The following is a 14,811-nucleotide window of genomic DNA, read 5'->3' on the forward strand; positions in this document are numbered from 1 at the left end:
AAAAAAAAAAAAAAAAAAAAAAAAAAAAAAAAAAAAAAAAAAAAAAAACAAAAGAGTGGATTTATTATGACCATGGCCTTCTTTTTTAAAGAAGCATCCAACAGACTTAAAAATCAATATGACCAAGCTATAAAAATTCTAGGTATATTCTTTGAAAGCTATACATTCTATAAATGTACTAGATGAAAATCTGATACATTTTCATGTGGTCAGCATACATTTATCGAGCATCTACTGTATATCAGGCAATACAGCAGGCACTGAGTACATATACAAATGAAACAAGAGCTGGCTTCAAGGTTACACCATGGCTTAGGTGATGGAGAGTGAGCTAGTCTATAAGTATGGTGAAGGCAATACTGACCAAAATACAAAAACCATAGAAGTAAAGTACATGTAGGGAAGGAAACTACTTGTCTTGAAGACATCAGCAAAGGTTTCAAGAGGAGGCATTATTTTTAATAGCTAAAAAGTGGAAACAACCCAAATATCCATCAACTGATGAATGGGTAAATAAAATGTGATATATCCATACAATGGGGTATTATTTGGCAATAAAAAGAAATGAAATATTGATGCTCCAACATGGATGACCCTTGAGAACATTATGATGAACGAAAGAAGCCAGCACAAGGGACCATATACTATACGTATGATACCATTTATATGAAATGTTCAGTCAAATCTACAGAGACAGGAAGTAGATTAGTGGCTGGGTGCCGCTTGGGGAGGAGGGACTGGGAAGTGACAGCTAAGGGAAATAGGGGTTCTTTTGGGGTAATGAAACGTTCTAACGTTGTGGTGATGGGTGCACAAGTCTGTGACTATAGTAAAAGCCAATGAATTGCACATTTTAAATAGTGAATTGTATGGTATGTGACTCATATCTCTGTAATAAAACTGGTTTGAAAAAAAGAGGAAGCGGGGCACCTGGGTGGCTCAGTGGGTTAAAGCCTCTGCCTTCAGATCAGGTCATGATCTCAGGGTCCTGGGATCAAGCTCTGCATCGGGCTCTCTGCTCAGTGGGGAGCCTGCTTCCCCCTCTCTTTCTAGCTGCTACCTACCTATGATCTCTCTTTCTCTCTGTCAAATAAACAAAATATTTTAAAAAGAAAGAAAAAAAGAGGAAGTGTTAGCATTTGGCGGGACTTAACGTTTTGAGTAGGAATTCCTCAGGTAGAAGAGAGTACTCTGAATAGCCATTTCAAGCCAAGACTACAAAGTGGAACAAGTAAAAACTGCACCATTTGGGGGAGAAATGAATAATTTAGTGTGACTAGAGCAAACTGTGTGTATGAGGAAGATGGTTGCTTCAAGGAAAGGGAAGAGCTTTTTCAGCCTGTAAAGGATCGTGAATGACTTGATAAGGATTCAGACTGTATTCTGTAGGCAAAAGAACCCAAAGCTTCTAAAACACACCTGAAAATGATATTCTTTCTAACGCCCTCAAGGGTATCTTACAGTTCTACCCGATAATTTTGTAATGGTTTCCCTTTCCCACTTTAAGCAGCAGAAGAGGACAGAACCCATACCAATAAATATTTCTAATACTTACTTCTGATTCTGACAACGGCTTCCTTTCAGGAAGTGTCTGATGTCTAGATGAACGTCTCAAGGGTGTCACTGTTTCTTCAGTAGCCTTTGACCTACTAATGTGTAAAGCTTTTGCCTTTTCAATCAATTGTTTTGCTCTAGATACATTTTTGGAAGCATTGCTTGCCTAAACAAAAATATATGAAATATTAATATAGGTTAGTGGCAAACATTTTATATTTAATGATTAAAAAAATCAGAAAAGGCTGGGAAGCCTGGGTGGCTCAGTCAGTTAATCAGCTGCCTTTGGCTCAGGTCATGATGCCAGGGTTCTGGGATTGGGTCCCTCATCGGGCTTCTTGCTCAGCAGGAAGCCTGCTTCTCCCTCTGCCTGCTCTGCCTGCTGCTCCCCCTACTTGTGCGCTCTCTCTCTCTCTGACAAATAAATAAATAAAATCTTAAAAAAAAATTTAGAAAAGGCAAAACTTTGGAGACAGTAGAAAAGATCAGTGGTTGCCAGGAGTTAGGTGGGGAGGAGGGGATGAACAGGCCCATCATAGAGGATTTTTAAGGCAGTGATACCATACTCTTTGCTTGATACTATAATGGTGGATACATACCATGATACATCTAAACCCACAAAATATATAAGACCAAGAGTGGACCCTAAAGTGAACTACGGACTCTGGGTGATAATGATCTGCCAATGCAGGTTCATCAGTTGTAACAAATGTACTACTCTGGTACTGATAATGTGGGAGGCCATGCAGTGTGGGGACAAGAGGTATATGGAAAATCTTGGTATCTTCCACTCAGTTTTGCTGTGAAGCTAAAGCTGTTTGAAAAACTAAAGTCCATTAAAAGGGCACCTGGGTAGCTCAGTCATTGAGTGTCTGCCTTCAACTGAGGTTGTGATCCCAGGGTCCTGAGATTGAGCCCTACATTGGGCTCCCTCCTTGGTGGGAAACCTGCTTCTTCCTCTCCCACTGCCCCGCTTATATTCCCTCTCTCACTGTCTCTGTCAATTAAATAAATTTTTAAAAATAAATAAAAAATAAAGTCCATTAAAAAAATATATATAATAGAAAACTATAATCACAAATAATATTAAATAAAAGACAAAGAAAGTTACTCAAATCTTAGCAAGGAAATTAAATTACAATGTGTCTAGTTATATTTGGTTTGCCTTTATTTCTAACTGGAAATTTATTCAGATAAATATAATTACATTTGTGGAAAACACCCAGAGAGATGTATTAGATATCTGGATGCATAGGAAAGAATTGTTGGTTATTTACCCACCATCTTCATGGCATCTGTTCTTTGATTTTAGTCACCTTTGAGGTGAATCCACTGGAAAGAGGCTAAAAAGGTATTAAGTATGGAAAAGAGCACTAGATAAGAAAAAAATCTGGCCTTTAGGCCTGACTTTGCCATTGATGTACTAAGTGATCTCATGCATTTAAATATTATCTTCCGGACAACATGCTTTCAATAGGGCGCCTGGGTGGCTCAGTGGGTTAAGCCACTGCCTTCGGCTCAGGTCATGATCTCAGGGTCCTGGGATCGAGTCCCGCATCGGGCTCTCTGCTCAGCAGGGAGCCTGCTTCCCTCTCTCTCTCTCTGCCTGCCTCTCCGCCTACTTGTGGTTTCTCTCTGTCAAATAAATAAAAAAAAACAAAAAAAACATGCTTTCAATATTCTGAGTTTTACAGGTTTTTATGTTTAGATCAAAAACATCCAGGGGCACCTGGGTGGCTCAGTAGGTTAAGCATCTGACTCTTCATCTCAGCTCAGGTCTTGATCTCAGGGTCATGAGCTTAAGCCCTGCACTGGGTTCCACGCTGGGCCCAAAAATACAACAAAAAACCAGCAAGCAAGCTGAAAATAGTTTACATTATATGATCTCTTTAAAAAGTGATGTATATCTGTTTAATCCCAGAAAAAAGTCTAGAAGGACAAACATATAACTATTAAAAGTGAGTTACCTCTTGGGGTGCACCTGAGTGGTTCAGTCAGTTTAATATCCAACTCTTGATTTCAGCTCAGGTAATGATCTCAGAGTCATGAGACAGAGCCCCAAGTCAGGCTCTGCATTCAGCTCAGTGTGCTTGTCCCTCTCCCTCTGCTCCTCCCCCAACTCAAGCCTGCTCACTCTCTCTCTAATACATAAATAAAATCTTTTAAAAAAAAAATGAAGTGGGTTACCCCTAGAGAGTAGAAGATTGAAAAGTTTTCATATTTCATTTTATACACTTCTGTTTTTTAAACAAATGTCTGCTGTTTTTTAAAAACCACTGAAAAGCATAGCTATGGATATTCAAAATATATGTAAGAAGGTTAGGAAAACAAAGATTTACTTCTGTAAAACAGATGAATAGATTTGTTGTTCTGCTAGCAAAATTTCTGGCAGGCTGATGAAATCTTATAAATTCTTACAATTAAATAACTGACCTAAGTTTAAATTAACAACTCAATTATTGAAACAATCTGTTACACAAAAAGGTATGGTTTTGTGAAGGTGTGGGGAAAAAACCATACACACACACATTTTGGCAAGTAATTCTATTATGTCTTGAAAAGCATTTTTTTCTAATATATTTTTTTAAGATTTTATTTATTTCAGAGAGCTCAAATGAGTGGTGGGGGAAGAGAAGGAGAGGAAGAGGGAGAGAGAATTTTGAGCAGACTTCATGTTTCACACAGAGTCCCACCCAGGACTTAATCTCTCAAATCTGACTGTGATCTGAGCCAAAATCAAGAGTTGGACACTTAACTGACTGAGCCACCCAGGCACCCCTGTTATTTTTTTTCTGATAAAAATTTTAAGGGATGCTTGGGTGGCTCAGACAGTTAAGTGCTGTCTTGGGCTCAGGTCATGATCCCAGGGTCCTGGTATAAAGCCCTGTGTATGGCTCCAAGCTCAGCGAGAAGCCTGCTTCTCCCTCTCCCACTCCCCCTGCCTGTGTTCCCTCTCTCGCTGTGTCTCTCTCTGTCAAATAAATAAAATCTAGAAAGAAAGAAAGAGAAAGAAAGAAGCTGCCCTACAATGGAAGAGGCTGCCTTAAAAAAAAATTTTTTTTTTAAAAAGTTCATGTTTATAAAAAAACAGAAAGCAGAAAAATAAAGAAAACTAAAACCAACCATAATCCTATTACCTTGAAAATAAGTAATTTCCAACATCCTACATTCTGACCATGTCACCCATCCTCCCAGCCCCACTTACTCCTGACTATATCAGAAACCTCTCTTGAGGGGTGCCTGTGTGGCTCAGTTGTTAAGCATCTGGCCTGGGCTTGGGGCAGGATCCCAGAGTCCTGGGATTGAGCCCCATATCGGGCTCTCTGCTCAGCAGGGAGTCTGCCTCTCCCTCTTCCACTCCCCCTGCTTGTGGTCCCTCTCTGGCTGCCTCTCTCTGTCAAATAAATAAAATCCTTTAAAAAAAAAAAAAAAAAGGGAAGAAACCTCTCGACAGCACTTACTACTTTTTCCCTGTTTATCAGCCTTCACTGCACCCAGTGATCCTACTGTACACTACTTCAACTACTCTTAAAAATGTTCTCACCTCCTTTGGCTCCTCTGTCCTTCAAAACAGGGTTAAATATTTACTTTATGAGATTAATGGTAAGTACTAAGCATAGCGTCTGGAATGTGATACGCAGTCAAAAAACATGACAGCTGCTAATAGCAACAAAAGAGATGCCAATCTTCTGTCGCAGTGGTATTCACACAAGGACTATGTCACAATCACACTGGGGGCTTTTCGACACACACATACCTGTTCCTACTCACCCTGGGGAAATTAGTTTGTAAAAGCAGCTATAGTATTCTTTTTTTTTAAGACTTTATTTATTTATTTGACAGATTACAAGTAGGCAGAGAGGCAGGCAGAGAGAGAGGAATGGAAGCAGGCTCCCAAGTGAGCAGGGAGCCCGATGCAGTGTTCGATCCCAGGACCCTGAGATCATAACCTGAGCTGAAGGCAGAGGCTTTAACCCACCGAGACACCCAGGTGCCCCTATAGTATTCTTATATACTCTACTTCTCCCTTTAGGGTAGTAGTTTTCAATGGGGCAGTGTGGGAGGTAGATTTCTTTCCCTCCTGGGGATATTTATAATGTGTGGAGACATTTTTAGTTGTTAGAACCAGGGAAGGTGGAGAGCTACTGGCATTTCATGCATAGAGGCCCAATTACTGCTAAGCATCCTACAATGCACAATCAGTCCCCTATAACAAAGAATTATCCAGCCCAAAATGTCAGTAGTACCAGGGTTTTTAGACCTGTACCAGAATTATAGACCCCACTTTTTAGCCTCTGATCTATAGAAATAAACCAAAAATTCAATCATGACCTATAAAAGCAGCCTGAAGGAAAATGATTAGAATGTAACTCTTACTAAAAAAGCCTTTTTCTTTTCACTCTCTCTTTTTAAAGATTTTGATTATTTATTTATTTTAGAGAGAAACAGGAGAGAGAGAGAGCGCGCATACATGCAAGCTCAGGGAGGTGCAAAGGGAGAAAGACAAGCTGACTCAGGGCTGAGTCTGGAATCTGAAACAGGACTTAATCTCACAATCCTGAGATCATGACCTGAGCCTGACTGAGCCACCCAAGTGCCTCCAAGAAAACTTTTTCTAAGTAAATTATACTATCCTTACCAATTGCTTTCATCTCACAGTAAGCTATGTTGACAACTTAATAAACTAACCAGAGGAACAGAATAATAGTAACAGTATATGACTATAGTTACCATAACCAATCTATAAAATCTGTGTATCTTCTTCCAGCATACTACTTCTAATAGCAGTTGTTGTTTTAAGAAACAGAATACCACTTAAACAACCCCCTGAGATTTCTATTACCTTTCTAGTCTGAGAAGTAAAATCTCCATCAGTGGCTTCAGATTTCTCACATCTTTTCTTAGATTTTTTCTTAGATTTCTTAGGAGTACTAATTCTGGTGAATTTCATTCTAGGAGGAAAAAAAAAGACAATCATAAGCATTTTCATAATTATGTGTAAGAATTTCAATTAAATATAGAAAAGAACCAACCATGGCTCCAATTTCTAGACAGCTCTCTCTCTTTTTTTTTTTTTAAAGATTTTATTTATTTATTTGACAGAGAGAGACAGAGTACAAGCAGGGGGAGCGGCTGGCAAAAGAAGAGGGGGAAGGAAGATCCCATTAACCAAGGAGCCTGATGCAGGCCTCAATCCCAGGACCCTGGGATCATGACCTGAGCTGAAGACAGTTGCTTAACCAACTGAGCCACCCAGGTGCCCTGCATAGTTCTTTAAAAAAAATTACTCCCAATTAGATTCAAACTACTGATCGAAAGTAAGGCAAACTTCAAGTTAAACTCTCAGAAAATATAAAATGTTTCCTTTTAGAAATCATAAGCTTTACAGAAAATTGCCTCGGGCGCCTGTGTGGCTCAGTGGGTTAAGCCGCTGCCTTCGGCTCGGGTCATGATCTCAGGGTCCTGGGATCGAGTCCCGCATCGGGCTCTCTGCTCAGCAGGAAGCCTGCTACCCTCTCTCTCTCTCTCTGCCTGCCTCTCCGACTACTTGTGATTTCTCTCTGTCAAATAAATAAATAAAATCTTTAAAAAAAAAAAAATTGCCTCCTAAGATCACTCTTCTATTGGCCAAAACCAGCATGCAAGTATATATACCTTATAGAATATAGCTCAGTTTACCCAAGGAAAAAAACTCTTATTTTTTAATCTCATGTTTGTTACATGCACAGAATTTGTTGGTTTTTTTTTTTTTTTAAGATTTTATTTGTCTGACAGAGAGAGAGCACGCACAATGAGGGGGAGCAAGAGAGGAAGAAGACTTCACACTGAGTGGGGACCCTGACATGCGGCTCGATCCCAGGACCCCAGGATCATGACCAGAGCTAAAGAATATGTTTAACCCACTGAGCCACCCAGGAACTCCTAGAATTCATATTTGAAAAATATTTCTCTAGGAAGTTAACAACCGTGATGAGAATTTGAAGTCATCCAAAATACATCTAAAATCCTTCTGAAACCATTCCTGACTTTAAGTTAAATGTGGAAAACAAACAGCATTTTTGAAACTGTTTTCTTATAGTAATCAGCTGTGTTCTAGAAAAAATAATAGTCTCCAATGCTTGAAGTATTTTCCTTCCCAGATATTAAATACAGACTACTCAGAACTTCAGAACAAATACAAAAGTTTACCTAATAGGGCTCTCTGAGTCAGAAGGTACTGTTATTAATTCTGCTGTATATAAACTGTGCTTTTCCAGTAAGCTGACTGCTTTTGGAGCGGATGCCTTTGCTGGACTACCCTCTTCAGAATCAGTACCGCTAATGACTATTGTAGTAGGTGTGCTACTGGTTCTTATAGACCTTCTGGTTGGCTTGGGTGTGGAAACATTTACCAAACTGTCTTCAGATTCAGCTTTAGAATGTATAACGTTATCCTTAACCGGCATGCTGGTTCTTCTTGAAGACTTCTTGTTACATGGAGAGGAAATCTTTAGGTCATCATTTGCTAAATCTTTACAAATAAGCCTTTCACTGTTAAATAGTGTGTTGTTTTTGAAAACTTCTATTTTCTTTTGTCTTAAACTCATTCTAAGTCTATTTTGATTCTGAGTATCTCTCAAGGAAAAAGTGGCTGCTTTCTTTTGAATATTGCCCTGTCTATTTTCGCCTGCGGTAGTACCAGTATCTAACATTTTCTTATCCTTTTTCTTCAGCTTTTTACGTTTCTCATTAGGAAAACTTCCTTTCTCAGTGTGTGACGGCGAATTGCCATAATTTGAAACCACCTGGACATTAGGATTTTCTGTGATTTTTTTAGAACTATTGTCTCTTCCTTCCTCGTTTAAAGATTTTTCATTGGATTCTTTCTGCTTCTCAGACTTTCTGACTCCATTTTTAAGTACATCAGCTGCCGGCTGCCTAAATGCTTTCATAAACTGCTGTCTTTCTTCTAGAGTGCATTTTGGTTTCACGGCTTCGCCACTTCCAGCTTCCAACACGGCCAATTCCAACTCTTCCTCCTGAATGACAACATTGGATTTTCTTTTCTGAACGGTCTGTTCATTCTCGGGATCAGACAGACTATTTTCCATTTCCAACTGCTTCTGTTTCAAGAAAATGGCAGGTATTTTCCTTGTCTTTCTGGGGGGGACAGGGTGAACTTGCGCAAGAACAGTAACTGTCTTATAGCGTCCATGTTGGGAAATGTCACAGGCTTCTGGGTCACTTATACAACCACTTTTGACCATATCTTCAACAGTTTCAGAGGGAATACAGATCGACATTGTAGAGTCGGGTATGTGTTCTGCTTTATTTTCTTTGTGACTTTTTAAAAATTCCTCGTAAGAGACAGTAATTGTACTATCATGTAAGTGGGCTGTCCCGGGTCTGTCACCTCTGGAGTCCACATCATTTGCAGAACTCTCCATCTCATTAGTTAGGGAAGGCGGACTCTGTTTCCTATCTTTACCATCTTTTGGATGGATCTCCTCAGCCAATGGTAAGCTTTCAGATAGATCTATTATATCCCTGTGCTTCCTTTTTCTTATTTTTTTGCAATCATTTTTTGTGATCCTTTTTTTAGGATTCACTTTCTTAGAGCTTTTTATGGAAGTCATAGTGCTTGGCTGTTTTTTATCTTGAATACTTTCTGCCAGGACCTCTACATGTTTCTTGTAGAGTAAAAGAGAAGTATTACTTTCTACAAAATCATGATTTAGACTAGAGTCTTTTTTGCTATCATCACTACTAATTTTAATTGGAGATTCATTTTCAGTTTTAACACTATTCATCCGATGCGATAAATTAACTCTCTTTCCTCTCTTCTTAAACTCTAGATTTGAGAACATTTCCAATGCTGGTTTACAGTCTTTGCTGCTGTCAGAGGGCAATGGAGCAGATGACTTTATCTTGCACTCTTTTGCTGACAGTGTCTTCTCATTTGTGGGGGAAGTCTTTCTAAAATAATCCAGAATATTACTGGATTTTGGGGGAGAGAAGACACTGTCTCCAGTCTTCCCTATTGGTGATAAATATTTTGTAATTGTTTTGCAGGAAGATCTGTCATCATCTTTCCTTCGCTTTTTGCATGCCTATCAATTTAAAAGAAAAAAAAAAAGCAGTTATTTCAAACAAAATAATACAAAACATAAATTGTAAATACAGATCTAATATTTTAGATATTTAGATTTTTGGATATTTGGGTATTTTAGATATTTGGATAATAAAAGGAAGGCTCCCTTAGGTAATGAACCTGATTTATTAGGGGGAAAAAAAAAGTTTTTTCTGCCTTTTTTTTTTTTTAAGATTTTATTTATTGATTTGTCAGAGACAGAGCAAGCGCACACACACGCGCACAAGCTGGGGGAAGCGGTAGGGAGAGGGAGAAGCAGGTTCTCCACTGAGAGTGGAGTCCAATTGTGGGACACATGACCTGAGCTGAAGGCAGATGCTTAACCAACTGAGCTACCAAGATGCCCTAAAGAAAGAGGTTTAAAATTAAACCTACATTCAAATCTCAATATCACATCAGGCCGTACACTTATAATTTGTGTGTTTTACTTTATGTGTACTTGAATAAAAAGTTTCAAGGCCACTATACTTATGTACAAATGTGTTAATTTCTGTTGGCCTCTGTTCATTCTATAACCTTTGAATATTACCACCCATCCCACAAAATCTGTAACGAACACATTGCATAAGAATGTGTGAAGTCAAACGCATGGTGGAGACTCTACAAATACCAATTCCATTCCCTCTTTCCTTTTTAAGTTAAAAACAAGGTATTCTTGGGGCACCTGAGTGGCTCAGTCAGTTAAGCATCCAACTCTTGATTGTGTTGGCTCAGATCATGATTTCAGGGTCATGGGATCAAGCCCCTGCTTGCTGGGCTCTGTGCTCAACAGGAAGACAGCTTGAGAGATTCTCTCTCTCCTCCTTCAGTCCTTCCCCCCTGCACTCTCCTCTTCTCTCTAAAATAAACAAATAAATATTTTAAAAAATCATTTTATTTCAGGGATGCCTGGGTGGCTCAGTGTTTAGGTTAAAGCCTCTGCCTTCAGCTCAGGTCATGATCCCAGGGTCCTGGGATTGGGTCCCCGCATCAGGCTCTCTGCTCGGCAGGGAGCCTGCTTCCCTTCCTCTCTCTCTCCCTGCCTCTCTGCCTGTCAAATAAATAAATAAAATCTTTTTTTAAAAATCATATTATTTCTAAGAAACAGACATATAGTGAAAAAACTTATGATCCTCAAATTTACTAATCAAGTAAAAATTATGAAGGACACTTAACCACAAATAAAAAAACCAAAACTTTCCAGTGTTTTGTTATTAAAAGTTACTGCCTGTCTCCTGTTATTATTACCCTCACATATCAAGTTGACTATAATACAAAGTTATATTTTTGTTGGCCATAAATTAGTACCTTACATATTAGAAAAAACTATTACTACAAAAAGCTCCATCAGTCTTTTCTTTTAATTTCCCTCAGTTCATTCGTTAAACTAAACTTCCCAGAATGACAAGAAAATTTTTTCAAAGATAAGTAATGAGGGGTGTCTGGTTGGCTCAGTTGGTAAAGCATGTGACTCTTGATCTCAGGGTTTCGGGTTCCAGCCCCACGCTGGGTGTAGAGATTACTTAAAAATAGTCTTAAAAAAAAAAAAAAAAAAGTAAGTAATGAATGGGGACAGGGCGCCTGGGTGGCGTAGTTGGTTGAGCATTTGCCTTCTGGCTCAGGTCATGATCCTGGGGTCCTGGGATCGAAACTTCACCTGGCTCCCTGCTAGCTGGGGAGCCTGGTTCTCTCCCTCTGCCTGTTGCTCCCCCTACTTGTACACATGTTCTCTCTCTCTCTGACAAATAAATAAAGTCTAAAAAAAAAAATAGTGAATAGAGGAATTATACTCTTAGAAAATTAAAAGATATCACAAAGCTATCATCCTTAAAAACAAAGTACTGAGGGGGCAGCTGGCTGGCTCAGTCAATGGAAAGTGTGGCTCCTGATACTGGGGTTGTGAGTTTGAGCCCCCACTTGGGTGTAGAGACTACTTAAAAAAAAAAAAAAGGCATAGTACTGATGCATGAATAAGGTAGCCAACATAATGGAATGGATTAGAAAACCAGATAAAGAAATAAGTATATATTTAGAACTTGGTATATGAGAACAGTAGAATTTAAGTTAGTGAGAAAGTAAGTAGTTAATAAATGGATAATGGCACAAATTTCTAACCAGTTGGATAAATACGAGGCAAAATAAATTACTGATTAAAATTTCACATGCTAAAATGAAATGGTAAAAGCACTGGAAGAAAATGATAGTGAGCTGTTAGTATTATTATTACCCCGAGATGATTATCAAAGGCATGATACTATGGGCCCTAGAGTCAGGCAGATCTAAGTTCAAGTGCTGGCTCTGACATCTACTAGCATAGGACCCTAAGCATATTACTTATTAACTTTTTTTTTTCTTTAATTTTTAAAGTAGGCTCCACAATGTGAAGACCAATGCAAGGCTTAAAGTCATAACCCTGAGATCAAGACTTGACCTGAGATCAAGAGGCGGATGCATAACCAATTGAGCCACCCAGGTGCCCACTTTTAACTTTTTTTTTTTTTTTAAAGATTTTATTTATTTATTTGACAGACAGATCACAAGTAGGCAGAGAGGCAGGCAGAGAGAGAGGGGGAAGCAGGCTCCCTGCTGAGCAGAGAGCCCGATGGGGGACTCGATCCCAGGACCCTGGGATCATGACCTGAGCCAAAGGCAGAGGCTTTAACCCACTGAGCCGCCCAGACGCCCCCACTTTTAAATTTTTAATTTTTTCTTTTCTTTTTTTTTTTCCCCCAGATTTTATTTATTTATTTGACAGAGAGAGAGAGTACAAGCAGGGTGAGCAGCAGGCAGAGGGAGAGGGAAAAGCAGGCTCCTCACTGAGCAGGGAGCCCAATGTGGGGCCTGGTTCCCAGGACCCCGGGATCATGACCTGAGCTAAAGGCAGACGCCTAACAGATGAGCCACTCTGGTGCCCCACTTTTAATTACTTTTTGATCCTCTTCCCTCATCTGTATGGATACAGATAATGATACCTCAGCACAGTTGATATTAAGCAAAATTGTGTATACAAGGCCCCTACCCCTGCAATACTAAAAGGAAAGTATCATTACTATGAAATAAGGTAAGCAGGGCACCAAAAACAGAAACTGCAAGGAAAAGCTTGATAAACTGACCATACAAAAATCAAGAACTGTCTAACTCAAGTACCAAAAGTCTTTCTTCACATCCAAGAAAAGTGAGCAACCGCCCCGATTTAGCAAACAAATATCAGCACAACTATTAGCAAATAGACAAAAGTTATTCAATTCTAAAAATAAGAAAGTCTGAGTCAAATAAGTGAAGGTACATCTTGGCTCACTTCAGACACCAGTATGTGTATTTCAGTTAGAATGCTAGCCTGAGATGAAAAGGTGTAAAAATACAACTGTCACTGAGATGCTACTCCATTACTTCATGACATTAAAGCATCTTTATAACGATTGCTCAGAGCATTTCACTGAAACTTGGTGAAAACATACGAATAACAGCATTCCATGCTCTAAAGCCATGAGTTGAGAAACTGATTCTTTAAAAAATTACTTTGGCTCCCGTAATGACCATCTAAGCGGTAGTCTTAGGTTAGTTGAACGGACTAGTTGTTCTTAAAGGTCTTTAAGGTGGACAGACTAGGTGAACTCAGAGATTCTTTTCAAACTAAAGTTCTGATTCCTTACGATGAACCCAGACTTGATCCTGGGATCCTCTGTGACATTTCACAAGTCCAAAACATCAGGTTCCACCAACATTTCAGGATCTGGGAACTAGTCGAGGTATCTTTTGAATCCTGACTTTCCAATGTTTGTTAGCACTTATCACAGCTTTAGGAAGCGACACACTCCAGCAATTGTTGCACACAATGTCACAACCGTGGGGCCTCACCTGGTCCCTCCTCTCCCCTCCTAGATCCAAAGTCGGGATTACCTTTCACCCACCTCCTACAGACAGAGAGATACACTAGCTCACCTCAATCTCGTAGTCCTTCACCGGAGGGGGAGCAGCTGCCGCCGCCATGGCCAGGACCCCCACCATGCTCCCAGCTTTCCGGAATGCCGGTTCCTAGGGCATTGCGCGGCCGGTCCCCGCCAGCCTGGAGGCCATGGAGGCGGCCGGCTCCCGCAGAGGGAGCAGCCGGGGCCGCGGGGGCCGTCTCCGACTCCCCCGTGCCCACCCGGCCGGAGCGGTCGCGGAGGCTGGGCCCAGCTCAGCCGAGCCAGACGCGGGAAGAGGCGGTAAGAAAGCGCGGGCAGCGAGGACTCTGGGACGTGGCCGGGGAGCGCGGGGTGCCCTCGACGCGGGCGCCCCAGGGTGAGCGCCCTGGACTGCGATCCCGGCTGGAAAAGCAGGCCGAACACAGATCGGACCCGCGGGCTTCGGAGGGAGTTCTTGTCAATTGGGTTTTCGCGCCGTCCGGAGCGCAGGGGGCGGAGCTTACGATTGCTTCGGGAGACTGCGCGGACGGTGAGCAGAGAGGGTCAAAATACTTCTTGCGCGAAACTGCAGGAGGCGGGCTTCGTCTCATTTGGGGATTTCAAACTAGCGGGAATTTTGGATATTTGAACTTTTTTTTTTTTTAACTGTTTGGTTTTGTTCTTTTTTTTTTTTTTTTTAAAGATTTTATTTATTTATTTGACAGAGATCACAAGTAGACAGAGAGGCAGGCAGAGAGAGAGAGAGAGATGGAGAGAGAGAAGCAGGCTCCCTGCTGAGCAGAGAGCACAATGCGGGACTCGATTCCAGGACCCCGAGATCATGACCTGAGCCGAAGGCAGCGGCTTAACCCACTGAGCCACCCAGGCGCCCCTGAGATTCGAACTTTTATATATATATATATATATGCACACACACATATATATGTGTGTATATATATATATACACTTTCTAAAAGATTTTACTTACTTATTTATTTATTTATTTATTCATTTGACAGAGAGAGAGATCACCAGCAGGCGGAGAGGCAGGCGCGGGGTGGGGGTGGGGGGAAATTGGGGAAGCAGGCTCCCTGCTGAGCAGAGAGCCGGATGTGGGACTCCATCCCAGGACCCCTGAGGTCACGACCTGAGCCGAAGGCAGCGGCTTAACCCACTGAGCCACCCAGGCGCCGGGAGATTCGAACTTCTGACACCCAGTTTCACGGATGAGGATAAGATTTGACTAAAGTCCGTTTTCGC

At 40.7% G+C, this 14,811-nt stretch overlaps 1 protein-coding gene across 2 annotated transcripts in view; it reads right to left on the reverse strand.

The window, feature by feature from the left end:
- The window catches only part of ATAD5 (ATPase family AAA domain containing 5), a 46,777-nt gene extending 33,095 nt beyond the window's left edge, over window positions 1-13,682 (reverse strand). For both annotated transcript variants that reach the window (XM_059379734.1, XM_059379733.1), the window contains exons 1-4: window positions 13,607-13,682; window positions 7,744-9,644; window positions 6,398-6,506; window positions 1,556-1,720 (exon numbers count right to left, since the gene is read on the reverse strand). In XM_059379734.1, the coding sequence (XP_059235717.1) occupies window positions 1,556-1,720; window positions 6,398-6,506; window positions 7,744-9,644; window positions 13,607-13,672 (2,241 nt within the window). In that variant the 5' untranslated portion in view covers window positions 13,673-13,682. The remainder of the gene's footprint in view (window positions 1-1,555; window positions 1,721-6,397; window positions 6,507-7,743; window positions 9,645-13,606) is intronic.
- Window positions 13,683-14,811: the final 1,129 nt, after the last annotated feature.

This window comes from Mustela nigripes, chromosome 16 (genome assembly GCF_022355385.1).
Source record: "Mustela nigripes isolate SB6536 chromosome 16, MUSNIG.SB6536, whole genome shotgun sequence".
Classification (NCBI taxonomy): Eukaryota; Metazoa; Chordata; class Mammalia; order Carnivora; family Mustelidae; genus Mustela; species Mustela nigripes.